Consider the following 25,011-nt stretch of genomic DNA (forward strand, 5'->3'; position numbering starts at 1 on the left):
ACCCCCGCCGCCTCCCCCCTCCCGGCCCCGGCAGCCCTGCCCGGGGAGCCATGGGAGATGCACGTGTCCCCCGGCCAGGAGCAGCTCCAGGTCTGCTGGGGCAGATGCCTCCATGCTCACTCCCAAAGCCAGGCTTTCATCCGAAGGTCCTATTCCAGATGGGGAGAACCCTGGAGCGGGGACATGCGTGCTCAGCACCCAGCTCAGCACCCAGCACAGCGGGCTCTGGGGTCAGGGCTTCAAATAAGCCAGTTGCAGCTGGAGGGAAGAGGAGCATCCTATGAAGGCAAATGGTGCAGGTAGATCGTCTGGGGGCTCAGCTCACAGCCTGTTCTCCCGCTCTTTCTCCATCTTCTGTAAAAACTCTCTACCCCTTCCCAAGATCTACAGCTCTTCTTCCACCAACCCACCACTGTTGGGGCCCAGCTGTGTTGACCTGGAGTCCCCACTGCTCTGGACCTCATGCCAGGTGAAGCAGAGAGGAGCTGAGTAGTGCCCAGAAAAACCTTCCATGGGCCCGGAGGCAGAATTGGGACCCCAGTTATGTTTCTGCTCCAAAATGTGCAAAAGAACCCTAATTGCTTCAATCACACAGACGGCAAAGGCGCTGAGGCAGAGCACTTTGTGGCAATGATTAGCAGCATTTAAAAGAGACATTTATAAACTGACAGCCGGTCACAGCATCAAGTAAATAACAACATCGGGTTGGGTGCTTTTCTAAAAAGCATCAATAGCTGCAACCATCTCGTCACGGGGATGAGCAGCCATCTCCACCCCGCTGGAAGTGCCCTGAAAGGCAGGGATGGAGGGGAAGCAGAGCGCAGAAGCACTGGGTGTCGGGATGAACGTGGAGCTGGCAAAGAAATGGCTGCAGCGGGGGACACCAGAGTCCCCAGTGCAGCCCAGGGACGGAGGGACACCCATCTGTCCCCACACACTGCCTTCACTGCTGTGTTAGCTTGGCACAGCCACTCTGCCCGGGTGGCCTCATAACACGGGACAAAGGTGGCCAACTCCAGGCATATTTGGTCCTCGCCCAGCGCTGAGACATACCTTGGCCTTATTGATCGTGCAGTGGAGAGCGTTGTTTTCTTGATCGTAGAGCAAGCTGAAATCCAGCGTCCCCAGCGTGGCTGCAAAGGAGAAAAGATGTTATTAACCTGCGGGGCCCGGCAAACACTGCCTCTTCTCCCTCTAAGCACAAAAGGAGTGGATGAAGATGCTAGAGAAATGGCTGCAGACATTATAAAATATAAAACATCCTCCTGTGAGCCCTGTTATGAAACATGGCTTCATGCTGGGAGGCTGGTGGCCATTCCCTGCGTTGGGCCGTCGGGGCTGGCACAGCCCTGGGAGAGGAGCGAGAGGGATGGATGGCTGCGGGTTGCGCAGGCACTGCAGCCAGCGCAGAGGATTTGCCTCCGTGGGCTTTCACACGAGTCGCTTCATCTATCAGCAGCCCCACTGCAGCCAGCAGCTCTCTGTCCCCCAGGAGCTGAAGGCTCTTCTCTGGGAAGATCCGGGCACAGCTGGGACACAGCCGAGACCTGCTGCCGGCACATCTCCCCCCCTCCAGTGCCGCTGGTGTTCCCAGAATGTGTATTTGTATACCGACACCTTCAAACAAATGAGCCACCAATGGGATCCCTTCCCAGCTCCAATTTGGCTGCAAACTGTAAATGAAACCCAGTGAGACTGGAAAGACTTTTATGGTTAAAATGAAAAACACCAACAGCTTTTAATCAGAGTAGTGTTCCCTTACGGCATCCGCAACCCAGGAATGGCAGCAATGGGGCAGCTCCTGGGATGAGGCCACAGGGAAGGGGCAAGAGACCAGAACAAACCAGAAGAGCCTTGGCAGCAAAAGTACATTTGATTTGAGAAAATTCTTTCCCTTTGGACAATCTGAGCAAGTTGCACTAATCCAAAGCAGAAGAAAAGCCTTAAAAAGACATGCTTTCCAAAACATGATTTAACCTTCTCTGAGGCTCCTGGACCTGATTTGCACACCAAAGCCCAGACGCAGAGCAGCAGCTCCCCCGGTGCAGCTTTGCCTGCCACCAGCCTTGAACTTCCAGGGTGGCTCCGGACCCCGCAACCCACACTCTTCTGTGCCCACCATCCCAAAAGGGGTCTGCCCGAGCACTGCCCTGCCGCTGCGCAGCATCCCACCACTGTTGCCAAGGTAACTGCACCTTCCCACCGTGCATGCAGGTTCAGAGCAGGGAAAAAAAAAAAATCCCAAATAAAAACCAGAACAATTTTGCTTAATATCAAAGCAGGGTTCGCTGCCTGGGAGGTAAGTTAGACAAACTTTATGGCAGGAAATAAGGTGCTTTTTTCCAGCGTAAATAGCCTCTGCAGCAATGCGCCCCAGGAGGCAGTGGATATTCAGGGGACTGAAACCTTCCTGCTGCAATTTCACAGCGATCTTCCAGCCCAAACACAAGTGAGCTACAGGTTTGCCTGCTAGCAAATAAAAATCATTGCTCCGGAGCAAATACCTTGCCTTCAAAGCAGAGCAAATATTCAGAGAGATTTCTGCCAGAATAATGTACACCCACCGCTATCGGTTTAGGTAAGTCATAAATCAGTGGGGTTTACCTGCCAGGGCTCAGGGGAGATGGAAGTGATACAGGGTGAGGCCAAACCTACACCACCTTGTGCGTCACCTCTGGGTTTGGCCCAAACGGGCATTTCCCAAGCAATTACCAGCCAAACGCGCTCCCCATAACGCAAGGAGGAGGAAAGCGCAGCGTGCTGCTGGCTGGCTGTCCCCTGCCCACGCTCAGCGATGGGGAGTTCACGGCCACGTACGGCAGCATTGGAGCACCAGCCTGGAGAGCCGGCACCACCATGCTGGGGCGGGTGTAGCAGGAGGCTCTACGGCACACGGACGAAAGCCAAGTCAGCAAAACTCAGCAAATCTGCATTTTCACTCGAGAGCGGAAGATGAAGCCTCCGGTTTCGGAGCCTCATCATTTCCACCTGCCCTTTAATCAGCCGCTTCCTGCCCGCCCCACCGCTCGGCCCTCCCAAGTTCAAGCTGTTATTTTATTTTTATCACAGAAGGGGGCCTGCGGCTTAGCCTGCTGGATTTGGCAATTTATAAAACAAATTAAAAGCTTGGCGTGAAAACAGACTTCGGCCAGGAAATACTGACAAAGCCGCCTGTCCCCTCAGTGCCGCAACCTGCCTCAGGGGTGAGGGCAGCAGGGAGCCCCGCTACAGCAAGATGGGAAAAACCCAAAAGCACTGTCACACAGCAGCAGATGCTTGTTTTGCAGCTGGGGACTAAGGTCCTGCTCCTCAGTGCTGGTGGTCCGTGAGCAAACCTTGAGCAGTTCCCATTCATCTCGGAGCTGCAAGGAGGCAGGAGGGCACAGACAGGGATGCGTGGCTCCCCCCAGCCCTGCAAGGCTCCATCCCCAGCTCTCCTCCAGCCCTGGAGCGGTTTTCCCCTATGCAGGGATTTTTTTCACTGGTGGTGAGTCTCGATTCCCAAGGAAGGGTCTGCCTGCGGCAGAGGGATGTGAAAACATCAGCAGAACATGTGCTAATTGCTTTAAAAATGCGGCCGTATGGAGATGACAAAAGGGATCAGGCTAACTTGGGGTTTGGCAGCTAAGGTGCCGCTACGGAGCTGAGGGCGAGCGCTGCCGCCAGAGCCAGGAGCCAGCGGGGCAGTGGATGCGGAGGACACAATGCTCTGAAGGAGCGGAGTGCCTGTGGCGCTGTCGCCGCCCCACTGTCTCCATTACCTCCTGGGCGATGGATCCAACACAGCGGTGAAGGCAGAGACAAGGCTCAAGCTAAGCATCCCCAGCCAGCCGCTCCCGAGCAGACTGGCCCCAGGGTTGCTCGGGGGCCTGAGGAGATGGCAGGAGACCTCCGGCTGAATCCAACAGGGGGAGCCACCCTGCAGCCCGCAACAGCGCTGTGCGAACCCCCTCGGGACCACAGCCCAGCTGGGGAGCCAGCCCTGCGCTCCCGGAGAGGGAAGCACGCCCAGCGAGCAGCCAGGCAAGCCAACACCAAAACACCGGCACGGCTCTCACCCCTCCTGCAAAACTGCCGGCAGCACATCTCCAGCCAGCAGGATCGGGTCCAAAGCCTCTGGGCTGCAGCAGCCACCCAGGGACGCACCGGGCTCCGAACAGGGCCCTCTGCAAAGTGGCCCTATCGCCCTTCTTTGATTGCTTTCCTCCTCCCACCCATCCTCACAGCTGAGATGCAACTTGATTGTGCTCTTAATTAGGGGAGCGAGTGCCTAAAAAAGAAAAGGGCAGCAATTAGACTCGAAGCGCTGTTACTAGACCTATTTAACTCAACTGGGCTATTCTAAATGCTGCCCTCTAATCACACAGGCTGCAAATAAAAAATATAAATAAATGTCTTTGTCAGGCATTACAAAGGCAGCTTTGCGCTCTCCAGACAGCAGGCAGGATGTATCATTATTATTACGATTATTCTGCTCCAATGATAAAATAACCATTAGGAGAGCTGAACTCATTAGCAGGTTCTGACCCTCTTTCCTCTCCATGAATTGGGAGAGATTGATGGGAAGGTGCCAGCCAGGGTCTGGCATTTAACACAGGCTCTAAAAAGGAAAATAAATCTGACTTGCACAGGAATGCGGCCTCTTCTCCCACTGACCTTTGGGCATTTTGATTAATTCAGTGGGCCACAAAATTATTAGAGGCCAGCATAACCGGCAGATGCGTCTCCAGGCTTAGCCGTGGGATACGGCGAGCGCGCCTGGAGCCCGCGGGCAGCGCGGCGTCCTGGCACAGTGCCGCTACCGCCCTTGTTGGTAGAGTCGGCAGAAATTGTTTATTGCTGACATTTCCCACCAGCGCCCAGGGTGACGGGGAGGCTGAAGTAGCTTCTATTTATACCTGTGGGATGAAAGGCAAAATGCAGTGATAAATCTGTGCTCTGCTCCCTTATCCAGTCCCTGTCCTTGCAGGCTACGTGCCCTCGCCTGGCCCACGCAGGGTGGCAGATCGGCTCCGCCGGTGGCCTGGGACATCCCAGGGAGAAGAATTTCTCTGCCCAAGAGATGCTCAAGACATGGAAGAGGCACCGGTGCTTGCAGCACAGACCCACGAGTTTTGGCACTGCCCGCAGAGGAGGAAACTGATGATTGAGCGGGCTCCTTGCCTTCCAAAGTCAGGGCAGCTTTTGCATCGCGACTACCATTAGAAAGCCCAGCAAGGCTCTATGCTGGGGAAATTGAGGTGTGCACAAAAAATACCACTATAGAACTAATTAAAAAGAAGTCCAAAAGCCTTAAGTCCCTCTGCTTATCAGCGTTGCTGCTCCCAAGATAATCTGCTCATGGATTTTGTGCCAGGGAGATCAGAGTGGAGCAGTAAAAAGACTGCTGGGGATTGTCTGGATTAGCTCTCCCTTACAGAAAGCACAGGTTCAGTAACCTTCAGACTGGATATTTTTTAATGCACTATAAAAGATAGGTCCCTATTCTTCCATTGCTTTAATTTTCCTCTGCAATGGAGATAATTTTAAAGGTCCTGAAAGGCAGCAAGTAATTCTGTGCACTTACAGCCCCATGTAAAATGTCGGTAAATGACTCCTCAGGAGGAACAGAAATTATTTCTTGCCATTTCCAAGCAGGGCTGCTGAAGATCGCTTTGGCGGGTGACTGCCTGCGCTCCTGCCTCCCCGGGCACGGCAGTGCCTCGTACAGGTCCAGCGGCACATGATGGTGCAGGGAGCACCAGGGCAGCTTGAGAAGCAACTCCCTGGGCCACATGGGAGCGAGCCCTGGAAAGCCCCCAGCATAACCCCTGGAAAAGAGCCCCATCAGTCCCAGCAGGTTCCCGTAGCTGTGGGGCCGAGCTTGCCCAGCACCTGCAGCACTCCCGGTCCACGCACAGACCTGCTTGGGCTGCTACTTGCGACTCGTGTGCCTCTGCGGGGAGGGGGTGCGTGGCCTGTCAGGGATGGATCCCACAAGGTGCTGAGACCCTGATGGCTGCAAGCCCCCAGGTGCCCCCAGGTCTGATGGTACCACTGACCTCTGGCACAAACCCACAGCCACAGGCATCGCTGCGGGTTTCAGCATCAGCCAGGGAAGGTGGTGAAGGCAAGTGGAAATGGGACACTTCTGAAAGTCAGCATCACCGTGAGCTACTCCATGAAAAAGGTGTCCTGTGTAAGGTTTTGGGATATGTCCCAGGGGCAGCACACCATGCTGGGGCATGGACATTCCCGGTGGCACCCGGACCATGTGGTGCCAGTCGGCAGCATTGTGGGACTCTGGTCCATTGCTGCAGGCAGGGAAGGATGTTCCCAGTCCCACACAAAAACCCAACAGGGACCAGATCCAGCACACAGGCAGGAGACCTTCCTTCCTTGGGACCTCCACAGAGGTGGTTGAATTCAACAGGACCAGGAGTGAAGAACAAGCACAACTTTTCTTTCTTGCAACTGCTCCCTGCTTCATCATGGGTTTTTTTCACTTAATATCTACAGCAATTAATATTTCTTCATTTCAGAGACACAGCGCCAGCCCCTGGCAAGCTCCGGAGCAGGGAGCAGCTTCTTCACGAGGCTGGTTGATGGATGCTCATCAGCTCTTCTGTCTTCTCCAGGAGGAGTGTTCAGAGGAACACTTATCTGCTCAGAACAGTTCAGAGATGCAATTATGTTTTACAGCACTAAATGGTCCCTGATGTCAGCAGCAATTAGACTTTCAGCTATTTCAATTTAGAGATGGCCTTCAAATCTCTCCCTCTCTCTCCCTTTAATGAAATACAGTATTGCAATTAACAACCCCCCAAAATTGCCTTCAGTGTTAAATACAAAGATGAAAGATCTGGGAACCCCTTGGGCTTGAGCGCGTTGGAGCAAGGGGTGTCAGTGATGGGATGAGGACGCAGAGCCGCTGCGGGGCAGGGAGGCTCCCTCCTCCAGCTAGGTATCATCTTCCCTCCTGCATGCTGGGACCAGAGGAAGCTGAAGGACTGGGGAGGCTGCTGGGGAGGGAGGGAGCCAGGCAGAAGGAGTGTTCCTCCTTAACCAGCAGCTGTGCGGCTCCTTCATTAGCAGAGACTCTGGAAGCCACGGCCCATGTGTTCCCTCCCTGTTGGAGGAGGGATGCCGGGACCCTCGCGTGCTGGCCTCACCGGGTGCCCCGCATTGGCAGGGTACTTCAGGGTGTCCCTGGCTACTGCCACCATCTGGGAACAAGCATCCCCAGGGGCTGAAGGCTCCTCGGGGGGCCAGAAGCACCCGATGCGCAGCCTCCACCTGGACCACCGACAGGGCAGCCAGCAGGAGAGGGTGAGAGCTCCCCCCCCCACCAGCACCTTCCTGATACGCAGGTATCCTGTGGGAAACCAAGACAGGAACTAATCCAAAGTCACCTCGGGTAACACCTCACATCTCCCTTGGGAAGGCTACAAGTTCCCTGATGCCCTTAAACCTCGGGTCCGACACCACCTGGTACCTACACACACTTCTTTGGTGCAGGCAGCTGAGGTCGCAATAGAGTTGGCAAAACCATGCTCCAGTCTCTGCCGAAATCAGCTGTGGTTTGTTTAATTTCCTGAATAAAAAATACTTCTTTTGGCCTTATCTGGATTGAAAAGACGATTCAAAGGTTATAAATAGCAGTGGTAGCATATGCTAAGGAGCTGCGTTTCAGAAGTAAATATCATCATCGTTTTAATGCACATTTCCCCTCGTCATCTCTCCCGCCTCCTCCTGTCTGGCCAAAAGCATTGCCAGGTGACTTGCACACCCTGCACCCCTTAAGACTTTCATTCTTCTTTACATCTTTAAGCAGCCAGTAATTAATATCTGCATGACGGCTTTGCCTGCCTAATTATCTTTTTTGCTCAAAATAAGAGTCTTCCTAAATAACTTCTGTGGCGTTGCTTGCAGCAGGCGTCACGAGCAGCCGTGTACCAGGACAGGCCTCTCAGCTGTAGTTTAGAGAAGTTGTTTTTATGCTGCTGCAGCTTGGGAGCTCGCGAGCCTGCTCCTCCCATGAATAAAGCTGGGCGCGCTATAAAATTGGCTCGGTTTGTATATATATAAACAGCCCCGGAGCACTGGCAGGAACAGTATGGGGCAGCTCTTCCAGAAACACCAGCTCCTGCTGCATCCCCCTGCTCTCGGGCTGCCTTCCCATCCGAAAACCCAGAACCAAACCCATACAGAGGAGGGAGGAAATTCCAGCACTGGCTGCTGCCTCGTTCCAAAGCCAAACAGCAGCTTAGGGGAACAGAGTATTTCTTCAAGGGCTAGAAACTTCCTTGCACATTACAGGAGAGGATGGCTGTTCCCTCCAGTGCTGTCCCCCGGTGAGAGGAGCCACAGCAGCGCTCCCTCAGAGGGACCATGTTTTTCTACCTCTGAGCTGCTTGTGCAGAGATCTGAGAGACCTTTAAAAATCTGTCCGGTACAAATTCACGCTGGTGCTGTGGATATAAAAGCACAGCCACTGGAGGGGCAGCGATTTGCATGCAATCAGGGGAGATGGGAGGTGAGACCCAGCTCCTCACAGGTGGCACATTGCCATCTAGCTGGCATTTGCTTATTTTCCTGGCGAAACAAGTTCCCCTGGCAGTGTGCTGCCTGACGGGGTGGGAAGCATCCCTGTGGCTGGGGACCCCAGGGGCTGGGGCACTGCTGCTGTCACGGGGCAACAGCCAGGGGAACCAAAGATGAGGGGAACCAAAGATGAGGTGAGAGCCAGGTGTCCTGAGGCAGTAGGAGTGAATCGCCCTCTTCCCAGCCCCAAATCCCGGCTGATCCTCTCAGCTCACGGCAAATGCTAGTGCTGGTCCAACGGCACCAAGCCATCCTTCTGCAGGGTTTGCACCAAACACGCATTTCCCCACCTCCGCTGCCTCATTCCCCCTCCTCAGCAGCTCCACTGGGGACAAACCCGCTGTGGGAAGAGTCCTGCTCTGTACAGCTTGGGCTCCAGTCCTGGAGCATCTCTGCAGACTGGCGACAGAGGAGGCACAGGGCAGTGACGTGTCCCTCTCCCAAGGTCCACCCAAAAGCCCTTGGATGGTGGAGGGTACCGACCATGACCCTGCAAATCCTCACAGCAGTGCTGCTAGCGGTTGTGATGGGAAAGGCCAGCTCCGTGCGATTCCCAGTGCTCCCAGGGCCAGCCCCGACATCACCACTCATTATCTGCTCTGTCAGCTCCCCACTACTCGCTGCATTCAACAGGCTGCTTACAGCTGCTCCGCAGGGACCACGCTTGTTTTCCTCAGCACCTCCACAGTTCCCCTGAGCACTGCACTCCCCGGCTCCGCAAGGCTGCAGTGCGGTGCCCCGAACCTCTGGCCTCAGCCCCATGTGCCCCAGAGCCACCATCTCAAGCCTCTGCATCAGCCTCCAGTGACCAGTGCCATCTGCCCATGGCAGTGGGTCCCCTCCCACCCCACTGCACCTCGGCCGGGTCCCTGCCCGGCTCTGGAGGGATCCCACCTGCCTCCTGCAGCCCTGCGATTTTTGGCTTTCCAAAGCATCAGACACATGCATGCACACACACATGCCCCTGCTCCCTGCAGATGCCAAACCTCTGAGTCAGGCCGCCCCGCTTGGATGGGAGCAGACGCTGATGTTTCTCCCAGGGCTGCGCTGGGGCTGCCCCTGTCACAGGGAGAGGCCGTCTGGAGGAGGGGAGCTCCTGCCAGCTCTGCAGACACCTCCCAGGATTGCTGGTGGGGTCAGGAATACCACTCAGCAAATGATTAAGAAATACGGTGCAGGGAGCCAGCCCAGGCAAGCTGCAGCAGGGCAGCTCCGGTCCAGCCCCTGCCCGATGCCACCCTGCAGTGCTGCGGTGGCTGAGGAATGCAGTCCCGTCACCCATCAGCCTGGTGCTGCTGGAAACCCAGAAACACCAGGCTGGAAAAGGAACCCTGGGCAGGAACGAGCGTAGGGGAAATCCAGCCAAATGCTGCATTTCCCCAGGCAGGGGCAGCTCTACTCCTCCCACCCTGTCAGCCAGCACCACTGCTTCAGTGTTGGAGGAAGGAAACCCCCGGGCAGGTGGGACAAATAGGAAGGAGCCATCCTCTTCTCCTCCCAATGGATCCCGCTACAGCAAAATCCCTCTCCCTGTACCTCTCCAGGGGCTGTGCTGGGAATATCTTTGGGGAGCGAGGCAAGATGAACCCTTGCCCAGCAAGCCCTTGACTCATGGGCACTGCACCCAGACTCCAACACCACCATCCTGAGACACTTCAATCAACTCCCCAAACCCCCTATGTCGCCGCAGGGAACTGACACCACCTAACCCCTGACGCTGTCCTGCCATACAGACAGAGACAGGTTCCCCAGGGGAAATTTAGTGCAGGTGACTAATGCAGCAGCCCTGAATCACCCACCAGGGACGTGGGGGAGCTGAAAGACACTCCCCAACGTAGCCGATGGCTCAAGTCAGGCTGTACAAATCCCCTCCCAGCTCCCCGCCTGGGAAATGGGGCCAGCGAGTCCTCGTCTGGATTTGTGGTTTGGCTGCTAAACATGGAGGAGTGACAGTCTCATCCCGCGCACTTATGCCAACCAGTGCCCTGAGAGCAGCTGAGACCGTCCCGGGCTGTCCCCAGAGATGTGACACCAGCAGTCCCACCTCCCCACTCTGCTCCTGGCACCACTGTGCCTTTGCCAGCAGAAACCCCGCCACATCTGGCAAAACAGCCTCAGCAGTTTGCCTGACACCTGTTACGCTGCAAGAAACACTCTTCCTAACGCCAGCCGGGGCGAGACAAACACCCGCCGGCCCCTGGCACCAAGCCGAGCCGCTTCCAGCATCGCTGGCGGGGCTAAATGCAGAAGGCAGCACCCTGGGCAATTTCCCCACGAGTCACCCAGTGAAAGCACTGTGCCCCACAGCCCCAAGCGCTTCGGCTGCCATGCACACCTCTACCCCGAAGCCCAGCTGTTCCCATTTCTATTGCTGGGATGAGCAAAAATGATCTAATAATTAGAGCAGCAAATAACCTAAATCCAGTTAAAGTCACTGTTAACTGCCCAGCTGGGACAAACACAGCTTAGCAGAGATGTTCTCCCTGGGAGCGCAGCAGCTCTCACCTCCTCCAGAGAGAGTGTGACCCCAACACTGGGATGGGGAGGGAGGGAGCGTCAATCTGGGCTTGCACCCAGAGCCCCAGCCTCTCCCAGTGCGGTAGCTGGTGGTCAGCAGGCAGAGGGGGGCATAGGGATGGCCGTGCCGCCTTGCAGCAAGCACAGCCCTTTGAGGAGCTCTCCCTGGGGTCAAGCTCCAGGGTCTGGCACAGCTGGCAGCACCCCAGGCCAGCCCAGCGCCTGGCAGCGAGGGAGCGATACTGTGGCAGGGCTGTGACATTTTGCACAGGGAAAGCCACCGCCTGCCCGGCGCTGGGCCGTAAACAGCTCAGCGTTGTGGGAGCTCAGCCTCCCCCTTCCCCCAGGACAAGCACGCAGCACCACTCAGCAGCACTGACTCCCTTCCTCGGCATCTGCCGGCTTCAAACTTTGTGCTCAGCCCCTTGCAGGATCTGGCCCCGAAAGGCTGGGCTGAATCGAGACCTTGGGTTTTAACCGACCTCAAGGAAAGCAGCCCTAACCCAGCCACGGTGGCTGGCAGAGCCAGACAGCAGCTGCTTTGCAGCCTGCCAGCTCCACTGAGCTGGCTGGGAAGGACGTTTTGGGTGGGGAGGGGTTAAACCTCACTGCAAACACCTGCATCTACCAGATCTGAAGCCTTCTGTTCAAAAGCTCCCCCCCTACCCAGGTCTCAAATCTCACACGGGGCTTTGTCTACAGCTGGAGGGTGAGGAATGACACTGCCGGAGTTTGCCGAGGGAGAGGGCAGAGATTTCCCGGGCGAATGTCATTCTGAACAAATCTCCCCAATCTAGCGCTGGGCAATGCTGGAGCATATCGCCAGCTAATCAGCAGGGTGGCTGGAGCGGGCTGCACCACCAAGATGGATTAACCAAAGGGTCTCAGCCCAGCTGGCAGCCTTCAGAGGCAAGGAGCCGAGCAGGGACGAGGCAGAGAAGTGTATCAACCACAACGGCAAAGCACAGCAACTGGTGGCTCTTGGGAGACTTCTCTAGTTTGGGTTCACCGGCCAGCCTGGCTGCAGCAGGGACACTCCCAGAGCCTCCCTCCACCCAGGGGCCGCGCCAGAGCAGTGCTGTGACAGCTTCCCTGGCTACAGGCGAGGGCTTGTCACTGCTGCAATGCAATCCCAGGGATGGACAGCATGGCCGGCATCCGGGAAGGGCACACGGCTCGGGCTGCAAGATGGGGGACGCATCCTAAGACCCACCCTTGCCCTCAGCACCCGTCAAACTCCCATGGAAACTTAGGAACTCACTGCAGTCGTCAGACTCGTAGCCCTCAGGATCCACCACCTCCTCAGGTGCTTGGTACTTGGCTGGCTGCTCAGTGGGTGTTGTGCCATATGCCCCGAAAAGCTGGTCCACGTCCTCATCCTCTTCACGGGGGGCTTCGGCAGGGCTGACGGAGGGCTGGCTGACAGCGGAGCGCAGGGTGCTGCTGCGGCCGACGGCGGCGGGGAGCCCGCGGGGGAAGCGGGGGAAGTAGTCGGAGATCTGCTTGATGGGTTTGATGGGGCCGGGGCAGACATCAATAGCCATGTGCTCCTGGATACTTATGGTCATTTTCTCTCCTTTTCGGAGTGTCATGCATGCGGCTGTCGGCGCCAAGCCCTCCCGGAGAAGCCCGGACCGTGCGTGAGCGAGCCGTGAAGTTTCTGCCGGGTGAAGCCGAGGCCGGCAAGGTGGGAGGCTCCGGCGGGCACCTTACGTGGTTCTCGCACCCTGAGCCTCAGACGCCGCACGCATGCTGCTGCCGCCAGCTCTGGCTCTCGCACAGCCCCTGATCCTGCCAGCGCTGCCTGTGAATAAGTGAGCGAGACGGAGAGACGGATAAGAGGCAGGGGGTGGGCTCTCGGGTGATGTCACCAGCTAGCAACAAAGCGGTACCCAGCAGCGGAGGAATGAGGGCTGTGGCCGCCCCGGCCACACGGCCACCAGCGTGGGCAGCCAGCCCCCCGCCCCTTCCCCAGCAAAGCCCTACCCTGCCTGGGGGGAGCAAAGCAGAAGTTAGGTCGAAGCCCACCTCCCCACACCCGTTCACCCCAACTCCCTGCCCAAGCGGGCTCAGCCCCTGCCAGACCCCTCCGGAGGGGGGAAGATCACTGCGTGGGGTCAGGAGCTGCTGTCCTGTTGCATCGCATCCTCGGCACGCTGCAGAGAGGGAAGCAGGGCTGCCCCAGCCCCCGGGGATCATGGCAGCCCCTGGTGCCCTCCCGGCTCACTGCGGGGCTGTGCCAGGGATGTGCTTTGATGCATACTGAGCAGGGGCACGGGTGGCACGCTGCCCATTCCCAGCACCAGCCGCACCACTGCTCACAGGGGCAGCCCAGATTTGGCACCCTGCTGCTGTAGGTGGCCCCAGCCCACAGCGATGCCCCCTCCAGAATTCAGCACCAGCCGGGTGGGCTGGGCAAGCTGCCCGCAGCCTCTGGGGCTGGGAACACACCAGGGACTAAAGCAACACATGGCACTTGCTCAGAGCCCGGCCGGGGCCGGCACAGCTTCTCCCAGCCGGCTTGTGGCTGCCGGCATAGAGCATCGCAGAGGAGTGAGCAATGGGCTGGGCCATGGCCCACAGCCAGCACAGCCATGCTTGGCACTCTTCTGGCAACCTTTCCAGGGAGGGACAGGACCCTGTTACCAGCTGGGAAGCGGACAGGCTCCCTGCAGCCTGCCACGGGCTCCCTGGTAAATGCTGAGCTGTGCTTTGCTCAGGGACTTGGTCTCAAATCAGTGTTTTTACCTAATCTCCTCCTGTGTTAAAATCAGTAAGTCTGTGGTGCCACAAGCTACTGGAATTGGACTTTTGAGTGAGGAGTGCCAGAAGAGAAATGCTGTGAGAAAATGGTACAAAATACTGCATAGAAAGTCACTCTGTCCAGGAGAACGTGTCTGAAGTATTTTGTAAGGGCAACTCCCCCAGGGCAGACTTTCTGCTGGCTCAGGTATGGTGGGTCTGGCAAGAAGCTGGGACAGACTGTGCGCACTGGTCACCCACCACGATGTCAAGCTGATCACAGCCGGTACCGCCAGGTAACCTGACAACACACAGATCCCGTATCAATGCACAGAGAACTGCAGTCTCCTGCAGGCTGGTTATGCAGATGCCTATTAAAAATAAAGCTCCATTCTTTGGAGAATTTTCCCCCAAACCCAGCAAAATGACACCCAACCTTTTTGTCTAATAAAGAATTCAGTTTTCATTCAGATTTTGGTAAATGTTAATGAACGTCCCTGACTCATAACATACTGACACTAGGCAAACTAACCTAATTTACTTCTCGCTGGGAAGCAAACATTTCTCTCCTGAAGCATCCAAACTTGTCATCGCTCTCTACCTAGACATGATGCACACGGATGCTCTAATGACCTGCGAGAACAGGAGACCGCTCAGCTGCTCCTTCCTCCCTCTGCCGTATTTTCACTTCTAGGCAGCTCCCGCTTATTGCACAGAGGTGATCTGTGCTACTCTGCCAGGAGACAAACTGCTCCCTTGCAGCAAGGTCCAGCAGTGGATCCAGACTGAGACAGTTTAAGCCCCTTCCCACACCCAAGGACTTCTAGTATTTTGATTCAGATGGAAATGCCACCTGCTTTGCACTCATGTGGTCGAGGCTGTAAACCTCGCGGGTGGCAAGAGAACGGGTGGGAACGTCATGGGAGGCATAAAGAGCTGCCTCCGGGCTTGGAGCAGCCTGGATGTGCTCATCCATACAGGCTCCATCTTTGGGTGCAGCATCCAGGATGCAGTGCGGACTCAAACAGAACGAAGCAAAAATTGGGCCTGATGCCCAGAAAATAGCAGCAGTTCCCTCCAAGAAAGGGCAAATAAATAAATAAATAAAATTAAGTTATGTATGAGAGCCTAATGTCATTATTGCCATTACAAAAGTATCATTATTTCAAATGTTGCCTCAAAGAGCACAAGAGCCAAATAGACAAGGATTGTTTCACAGGTCAGAAAATCAAGGCTGTGGGAATTAAGGTGAGCTCCCTGAGCTTTGCCTCCTCCCACACTGTGCAGCACCCCAAAGGCTGCTCCACATTGCTGACACCCCACAGCCAGGATCAAGGCCCAGCAGGACCTACAAGAGATGCCGATGGGAGATGCTCAGCTCGCCCGAGGATGCAGAGAGCAATCGGTGACACAGAGGGCAGGGTGCACCTGGGGACCAGATTAATGGAAAAGCAAAGACAGAGCTGAAGCAAGCAAACCACGCTGCTGTCAGGGCAGGACTGGCCCCCAAGGGAAACCCTGTCCCCAAACCTTATAGACTGAAAGAAACAAAAACAAGACTTACTGCTAATAGCCCAGATGGGACTTTCTAGTCTCTGACCGATCCCAAGCCTGCTGAAAGCAGCTGGAGCCTTTCCTCAGCTTTTAATGAGTCCCAAAGCAGCTTGGTTTTGAAAAACTACACTTTTCCTACCATCTCACACTGCCTGAATGTTTCCTCCTGGGCTGCACAGCCCAATATTTACTGAGGGCTCCCTGAACGTGGCTGGGGCTGGCTGCACAACCAGGCACCAAGCACTGGCATACATGACGCATGACAACACAGAAGGTAAAAGGGACAAAAATAGAGAGTCGGGCTGGGAGACAAAAGCAGGGCTTGGAGATACAAAGCCAGTTTCCAGGTAAAGCTTTTAATTCCCACCGTCTGTCTAATGCCCTGGAATGTGACTTGATTTGATCCCTCGCTCTGCCAGGGTGATTCAAAGCTCCTGCAGTGCCCACGCACGTGGCCTTCATTTCCCTGAAAGGGGGAACGCTGGCTTCCTCGCCAGCCCGGCAAGAGGGGTGACAGTTTAAACATCACGTGGCTGCTTTCAGCAGTGGGACCAACAGCTTTGCCTGGCAGGGAGCAGAGCTGCTCTGCAGGGGGATACTACATCCCTGGAGGAGGGGAGGACATCCTTTAGAGAAGGTGAAGATGGCCATCACAAAGTAAACATCAAAGCAGGAAAGGGATGATGGAGAAGAGCACATCGTCCCTGTCAACAGCTGTGTTTCCTCTCCGTGGTGCGTGCAAGTCGTGACAACATCCTGATCTTAGCACACGTGACACTGCACTCCAGCAGCTTGCTGAGGTGCAACGGAGCGGCTCAGCTGCTCACATCAGAGGAGGGCATGGGCTAGTATGCCAAAAGCATCCCATAATGACAGCTGGGATGTGGGATGCAGGAGCCATCACAGCTTAGACTTTAAGTGTTGTCCTGAACAAGGGGCATAAGCAGAGACTTAAGCATATCCCAAACAGAGCCTGTGCCTCTAACTCACCCCGTACCCTGAGCAGAGCCATGCAGCAGCCCAGTTTCCTTATGGGACCGGGGAGCCGTCCTGCTGGTGCTGTGCAAACAGGTGAACAGAAGGAGCATTCCTACAGCAAACAAAACAGGAGCATGTAAATTAAACACGCATCCAAAAATACAGGCTGTCCTCAGGACACACTTCAACCAAATTTGTTTCAAACACTAAGCATTAAATTCTGCTGTCAGTTATTCCAGGTTTAAATCGACAAGAACAAGGGCAAATTCCAGTTTAATCAATTCCCTTCCAAATGAAAAGTACAGCAGCAGGACTGCACATCCCCATGGCTTACCAGAGATTCAATGACTGACCCATTGGTTCTTTATTTAATACTTTGTCAGCTCAAACCCAAACGATGTCACAGAAACCCTCTGCTCTGCCAGTGCTGCTGGAGAAGACATGAGCCTGAAGAGTGCAGGAAGAGCTGATGCCAAATGAAAGGCTCCATTTGGAGGAACTACCTCTGGATCTCATGCACCCTTGAGCTCAGGGGGACCCAGCGCAGGTTGGGAGCAGGGAGGTTTGACAGCCACCCAGGGAGGTGACACAAGGCAGCACTAGCACCAGCCTGCACAGCCCTAGCTTTCTTTTTGCTTTTTTCCCCGTGACTGTTAAGCCTGCGTTAAGCCACAGCAGGTACCCACAGCCTTAGGCATGAGAGGGTGCCAGGAGGCAATGCCAGCTCAACCTGGCTGCAGGGGCAGGAACAGGGGATACCCAAACTGCCAGCTCAGCTCTGCCAACACTGCTGGAAGAGACCCCTCCATCCCTTTGGGATGACTCGGGACCTACATTGCCTTCAGTCCACCCCGCTGGTAGGTATGAAACATATTTCTTCGTCAAATGAGCTTAGCTCCAGCATTGCTGTGCGCATGGGAAGGGGGTTAATTGAAAAGCAACATGTGCCTTGCTCCTTGGCTCACGCAAGGCGCTGTCTTCTGGCTGATGCACAGCTACCAGCAATGAGGTTGCTTCCCCTGAAAGATCTCTGCCCTCAATTGCTGGGGAGGCTTGGCTGAGCCCGCCGAGTGCACTGCGGACCCTACCTGGTTAAACACCCTTTGCATTTGCTAAATAAAAGCAATAATAATAATGATAACTAGGAAACTTGGCTAAATAATCCTAAGAGGCTTACCCCAGGCCGTGCCGATTAAGGCTCCCCAGCAGTGCCGATATCCCAGTGAACCCTGGCCCCTACTGCTCCTCCGCGCGAATAATATCTGAGGTTATCTGTGCTCAAACAAACCCTGCTAACAACCATCATTTGACCAGATTTAACCAGCAATTACTAGCTGTGAACAAAATCACTGTGGTAAAATACAGCCCACACTCTATTACAAAGCAGACACAAACAAACCCTCTCAGAAAGCCAGGCAAAGGGCAAATGCCAGTAAGAGCGAGCCCTCTTCCCTCAAAACATTGCTTAAGGTTCCCAGAGACCTTCTGAAACACCCGACTTATGGCAAGGGGGGACGGTGTCTTTCCTAGCAGCAATTTGCTACCTACAGATGGACCTGCAATGGAGCTTCCAAGAGGACAGGAGGAGGTAGGGAGGCATCTGCTCTCTGTGCATCTTCAGCACCATTCAGGATGGCCCCAGAATAGCTAAACTTTTGGTAGCGGCTGATGTTTAATGTGTAGCATATGTTGCCATTTCGATGTGAATCCCAAAATAGTTGGGTGTTTTGTTTTGTAATTTTAATGCACTGGTTTTTGGACTCCTGTGAAATGTCTTCCATCCTGTTCGGGGAGGGAACACGCTGTGCTTGTGCACCCTGACATACCATTTCCAACACATTATTCACCTGCAAATCAACCAGAGTAGATAATCAGTTGCTGCAAATATTAGCTATATGGAGCACGTATTAAATACACACAAATTCACTAGGGGTGGATCTGTGCGCAGTGAGAAGGGGAAGCTGCAGGAAAATCCGACTGAACGGTGAGAGGGGGAGGAGGGTGTGCTGCCCCTGAGCATTGCTGGGCTGCGCGTGTCTCAACATGGGAGCAAAAGCCACGGGGCTGGGGAGCCGCCGGGCAACCTGCAGGCAGGGCAGCTTGCAGCCGCACAGGCATGGCCCATGCACCACTGCTCCCCAAACCCAGGGCGAGAGCGAAGGCGCCCCCAATCCCACACACCCATCTAACCTGCGCCGGCAAACCTGCATCCCCAGAGCTGGTCTAGCTGCTTTTGGGAGTCTCCCAACGGCAGAGAGGTGAAGCACCGTGAGGTCCCTGCACTGGCAGGTGGCAGCACCCAGATTGCTCTGCTGGGTTAGAAACACAGGATGATTTAGGTTCAGCCCTCAACAGAAACACGAGCCACATTCCCCACTCCGGTATCACCACCGCATCGCGCTGTCTTGCAGCCAGCGCCCACCAGAAAAAGCAAAATTTGCAGGAGAGAGGGGGCCCAGGGCAGCCCTGGGCAAAGCAGGACCCCGAGCCCCAGCTGCCCCGAAACACCCTCCTGCACAAACCCTTTCCCTAAAACGTCTTTGTCCTGCTTCATCCTTGCTGACATCCCATCTTGGGACACAGCACTGTCCAGGGCCAGTCCTCAGGGGTATTTTCTTAGGAATGAGACCTTTTTGACTTTTTCCTCTTATTTCCCTCATGGTCTTCGGGTTCCCCTAACTCCAGAGCCTTAGCAGCGGTTTGCTATCATGAGGCCAGGCAAAGCCACCTTTCCGCATCATGCTGGCTCTTTTCGCTATGTGCCTGTAAGCTAAATGCAGACCAAATCCCTTGCATTCAAGGGAGGGGAGAGTTCTGTGTAGCATCAACTCTTATTAGGCTAATTTTATCTGCTCTCAGTGCCTTTCCGAGCTGGAGTCAATGTCCTCTGAGATTATCCAGCTGACTTGTCTTAGTAGTTTTACCCTGCTTTTACCTCTTCCCGACTGTCTCCCAGCTGCAGGAGGATGACAACATCACTTCTCAAGGCTTTCCAGGCAGTCAGGAGCAAAGCCCGATGTTTATTCTGCGGCAGCACCTTACCCCATGGTGGCTGGGACATGCAGCAAGTGTTGGCCTGGGGAGCTGCACTCGGGATGGGCACCGCTACCTCCAGCACACCCGGCCCTTCGGGATCTACAGATGTCCAGAAACAGAGTTAACATCAGCATTTAGGGCCTGGCCCCGTTGCCATGGAAATTTATAGACTTTCTGCTCACATTTTGGTGGGAGGAGGCATTTCAGGAGTCACCACTAGCTTCCAGAGTTAACACACACAAAGCCAACGGAGGGCAGAAAGCAGCCAAGCTTCAGCGAGGCAAGGGGAGGACTGCTCCCACCCCACGCTCCGAGAATCTGGAGCTGGATACAAGCAGAGGGAAAAGGCCACCGATAACCGGCAGCATCAAGACACTGCACAGCGAGCTCTGGGGATTCATGAAATAACATCTTGGTTTTGCAGAATTAAAGAGCAATTTGGCTGCATTAAGGGAGCATTATAGCTGCTCCTCTCCCACATACACATCAGGCTAACGACATCCTGTCAAAAGCAATCTAACCAAAGCCCCCGTGCAGTGCTGATACTTAGTGCAGTAAATGTACCTGTCACAGCCCTGCAATGGCTGGCAGAGCTCTGTCCTGGCTGCTGTGCCTCCCAGCTGCTGCCAGCAAGGCTGGGAGTTATCCTGCCTGTCCCTGGACCATGAGGTTCTACCAGCCTCGGTGAGCTGTGAGGGCATCAGCTGCCAGGGCGTTTTCCTGGCCCCATCCACCAATCCCAATATCATGCCCACGTTGTAAAAAGCAGCACAAATGAAAGAGCAAAATGAAAATCCCCGGAGTTGTGCAAGGAGAAGGGCAAATCTGTATCTACTATGGGGTCAGGCTGCTGGAGGGGGCAAACAGCCCAGGCTTCCCCAATTCGGGCAGGGCTGTTTGTCTTTGCACCACAGAGACAAACCCGCTGGTTTTGGGACTGCAAAATACCCCGTGGATGTACGCACAGGAGGTACCTGAGGGAGCAATCCTGCCAGCTGGGGATGCAGCGGGGTGATGTGCTGAGCCCTTCCCTGGGGCAGGCAGCTCTGAGCTCTTCATGGCTGCCGGCAAGCAGCGGGCCCAGCCGGTGACGAGGAAGCCCCGCAGTGCCCCGGCAAGCGGCTACACCGGCACCTGCGGGTTAGCAGTGAAGAAATTGAGGCCACAGCCGAGACAAGCAGACTCCTGCCCAGAGAGCAGCTTTACCAGCGGCGTTGAGGAAGGCAAGCCAGCCTGCAGGATCCCTCTCCTCCCAGATCTACGGGCAATTTAGCCGTCTGACCTTACGTCACCCAACCCAAGGCGACACAGGATAAATTTCCATTCCACCCTGGGAAAGCCCAAGCATTTTCCAGCTCTGTAGTGAACCAGGGAAAACAAAATTGCAGGACAAGGGATAACGACGAGCCAAAAAGAGGGGAGATGGAGGGAGAGGTGGACAGATAAAAGGGCATGGTTCAAAATATAAACATCAAATTATACCCATCTAAGGGGGAGGCACCTCCCAGGTCATTAAGCAGCCAGAGGAGTCACTAGATGGCCCTGCTAGTCCTGTTCATCTGATCATGGTGTGGATGTTAAGAAATGCTAGGTTAGCTACTCTGCAGGCGTTTGGGGACTGTGAAATCTGCTTGGAGTCTCCTTCTGGGAGGAAGGGCCTCCCGAGGAGAACAGGCAGCCAGGCGGTACCCTGGCCAGGCACGTGGGGGGGACTCCCCAGGACACGTGGCACCTCTGGGCCTCACCAAGCAGACAAATGGTCCTTCCCAGTCCCGCCATGACCTGGGTGTCCCCTTCCCTCTCTGAGACCAGGTCCACTTGCCAGAGACATTGCAAGTCTCTGCCTCAGCGTAATCATGTTGACAGTGATGGGTGTAAGAGCCAGGGAACCATATTAATGAACATCATGTTGCTGGATAATCATGACATTAGCATTATTGGATTAGAACATTTGCATAATTTGGGCACGAGCCGCTACCTGCACCGAGACATATGTTTACATGAATTTACATCCATTTGCATCCCAATGAAGCTCGTCCGACTGCATCCTCAGCAGCTTTCTGGGTGACCAGTCACGGCCATTGGCAGCTCAACCCCAGGGACCATCTCCTGCTGTCAGGCACAGTCCCAGGCCACTCAGATGCCAACAAAACAGCAACATTTTTCCTTCTCAGGGTCTTGCTCATACAGGTTACACCTCAGCTGGGATAGGCATGCCCCTTGCAGGGGTCAGGAGCAACACACTCCCAGCCTCAACATCAAGGTCACCTAAAACTGTCCCTTTCCCAGTCCTCACAGACTCTTTCCACCTCTCGAGAGCCCATCTCCTGGGTCCCAGGATAATGGGCAGTTAAGTCCATCCTACTCACAGCTGTGAAAAGAGCACAATAAAACACTCCCAGCAGGCTGAAAAGCTTGGAATTTAAGAGGCCAATAAAGGGAACCCAAAATGAACTCTTTTCTCTCTCTTTTTTTTTTTTTTAAATCACATGATCTTTGATTCAATTACTTGATTTTACAAGAAGGGGGACAGAGATTCAATTACTTGATTCCTGATTTCTTAACATAGAAACATGGACTTTGTAACCGTGGACCACAGAAAGGCAAAAAACCCTTCAAAGCCGCATTGCAACAATTTGGTGGCAACATCAGATTTATACGGCTGTAGGAAATAAGCACTTTCCCCTCCTGGTCTCCTCAGCAGAACCTGCTCCAGCATTAAAGTAGTGCAGTAATATCTGAGCACAGAGTCCTGCAGCCCACCCACAAAATTACAGGGCGAGAGGTGGTGAGCAGGCAGTGGAGCAGCTGCCTGACTAAATGCTCCTAAGTGCTTTTCTAATGTAGAGCTGCACGGGGAGTTACCGAGTCCCTTCGCAGGCCTGGTAATTACAAGTCAGGAGGGACCAGGAGGTGCACGCTCACTCCCCCAGCATCTCCAGCCCCAAAAATTGCTGCTGTGCTCCTTCCAAACACTGACATGAAAACAGACAAAAGACCGGGCCACCAGTGTCCAAGCCATTTCCATCAAGACTCGGAATAACCACAAGCCTCACTACTGCTGAAAGCTTTGCAAATTACAGTGACTTATCTCCAAGCACTGGCCTGCAAGATGCAGAGCTAAACCCCGAAGTGCCCTTGGGATTAAACATGCCTGAACCAATCAACGGCAACGGGAGCAGCAAATCCTGCGGGGAGCTCCGTAGGAAGTTTGCTGGGATGCAGTGAGCTGGAGCTGCCCTCTCTCCCCTGAGCTGGTGCAGGTAATGATTCTGACATGTAAATAAAAGCACTGCTCAGACAAGATCATCTGATATTTTGGGGGTCTGTTCATCCAAAACAACTCACATCCACTTGGTTTCTTGCCGCTTCCTATAGTTGAAGAAACTGGAAAGAAAAGAAGCAGCATTAAGCTACTGCTTACTTGGGGGAATGCCTCATCCCTGGAATTGTTCAAGGCTGGGATGGATGGGGCTTTGAGTAATTTGGTCTAGTGGAAGGGGCCCCAGAGAAGGGGGGGTGGAATTAGATGATCTTCAAGGTCCCTTCCAACCCAAATCATTCTATGATTCTGACCCCGGGGAACACTATTCTCAGCCTCGTCGTGCCCAGACGAGCCCCCATCCTGTTTTGCAGCCGGATTGGCCCTGCGCTTGCCAGCCAGGCTGCATGACATCTCCCCAGCGAAGCAGAGACCAGCCCTGTTGCTGCAGCGCAGAGGAAGGCGAGGAAGGTGGCCTGTCCCTGCCCTGTGTGGGTCTCACCCACCACCACTGCTACCCGCCTCATACAGCTTCAAAGCCTGGCATTTAGTATATCTCTGCTCTAACCACCCAAGCTATTAAATGGGGACATTTTAAGACTTTTAAAAACCATGTCAAGACCCTTGGCTGGAAGGCAGATGAGAAGCTCCTAGTGGCTTTGGTAAGCTTTTATCCTTTAAGTAGTTTGCATTGTATTTCACTCCAAAGAGGTGCTCGGTTCCCATATCTGGAACCTTTTCGACTCACAAAGCACGTGAGAAATAGAAACAAACCTCACAGAGGGGTCAGAAGGACTCCATCTCAATGGAAGGGAGAAAACCAGAATTTCTGGCTGAAAAAATCCTGCTTGGAGGAAGAACATGTTTGCACATGATTGTGTCATCAGGCGCTGATGCCAACTGCTAATGCCTAATGACTCCGTGTCACAAGCAATGAAGGCTGGAGCCCAACATCATGGCAACAGGGGGAGGGAACGTGCTGGTGCATTGCTGCCAGGATATGGGCCCAGGCAGGGGCAGAGCACTTACATTATTTATGACCACGTACATGGGACGCTGAATCAAGGCTGCTCGAGTGTTTGATCAGCCCAGGGCTGTCAGTGTGGCTCACAGCTGGAGACACCAGATAACAGGAGAAAATTAAACCCCTTTTCCTCCCTCCCCTCACCTCTCTAGTGGGCATCTCTCAGAAAAGAGAAAGGAGGGAGGAAAGAAAGCCCAATAAATTAGGTCCACTGCTGTAAAACCTCTGGCCCTGCGCCTCCTCCTGCCATCGCTAGGGATGTCAGGCAGAGCCTAGGGGATGCAGAAATGAAGGTTTGGGGATGCAGCCCCTGGCACAGGAACGGAAAGAGCCCACGGAGCAAGGCAGCTGTGCTTTCCAACTAGGGAGGAGCAAGCACAGCCCAGCTCAACTCCAACTTTTGCCCTGACATTCCCAGCCAAGCCCCACACAGAGCCAAAGCAAGGCAGCACTGCGAGAGCAGAGCCAACACCGGGAGCAGGCAGCTGTGCTCTCACAGCTGCTGCCCAGGTGGAGATGCAGGACCACCCCATGCACAGCTCTGGCTGTCCTTGCATGGTGGTTTGCAGACCCTGACCAAGGTGGGGCTGAGGTCCCTTTGGCTGCCCTGCCCTGCTACAGGGTGGCTGTGCTTCCACGGGCTGTTCCCCTGTTGAACAAAACCCCTTTCTCTGCCTTTCCCGCACGCTGGTGCCTCGCCCACCTCCCAAATACATCAGTGTGGGACTGAGCCCATGCTGCAAAAATCTGATTCCTGTACACTTCCCTCTCCACAGAGGCAATGAAACGGGCTGCATCTGATTTCTTCCCTTCCTTTCCAGTCCTTTCACACTCCTTTCCCTATCTTCGAGGAACAGATGCACCCATTCATAACCATGCAAAAGAAAGTGCGTATTTGCCTTTCCGACTGCAGTGCAGCTGGTAAAGCACAGGAGGGAAAATTATGTTTTGTATGAATACACAAATTATCTGCACTGATCTTATTACACTTGAATAGCAAACCGACAGAAAAAGAAAACATGAAAGAGAAAGGCATTGTTTGGGCTGCGCCGATGTAGCATCATTATTGTTTATCCTCTCCAGCCACTCCATCATCCTAATCCCACCGTCTCCCACAGTGACAGGTCAGTAACAGTGATCTGCTAAATGGCATGATACACAGGCTGCCAGAATGAATACAGGCAGGATGCAAACCCAGCAAGGCAACGCCTGGGAGACGGCAGCACCTCTGGATGTCTCGCCTCCAATTCCCAGGCAGGTCCAGGCCAAGCATCCAATAACTCGCAAACATTATCAGTGTTAAAAAGATTCATGT

General features: G+C 54.5%; 1 protein-coding gene across 1 annotated transcript in view; it reads right to left on the reverse strand.

Annotated features, from left to right (window-relative positions):
• Window positions 1-12,692, reverse strand: part of DOC2B (double C2-like domains, beta) — a 34,815-nt gene extending 22,123 nt beyond the window's left edge. Inside the window, exons 1-2 of the mRNA XM_009882696.1 lie at window positions 12,362-12,692; window positions 1,054-1,133 (exon numbers count right to left, since the gene is read on the reverse strand). Coding sequence (XP_009880998.1) covers window positions 1,054-1,133; window positions 12,362-12,692 — 411 coding nt within the window. The remainder of the gene's footprint in view (window positions 1-1,053; window positions 1,134-12,361) is intronic.
• Window positions 12,693-25,011: the final 12,319 nt, after the last annotated feature.

Source organism: Charadrius vociferus, unplaced genomic scaffold, assembly GCF_000708025.1.
Source record: "Charadrius vociferus isolate BGI_N301 unplaced genomic scaffold, ASM70802v2 scaffold793, whole genome shotgun sequence".
NCBI classification, from domain to species: Eukaryota; Metazoa; Chordata; class Aves; order Charadriiformes; family Charadriidae; genus Charadrius; species Charadrius vociferus.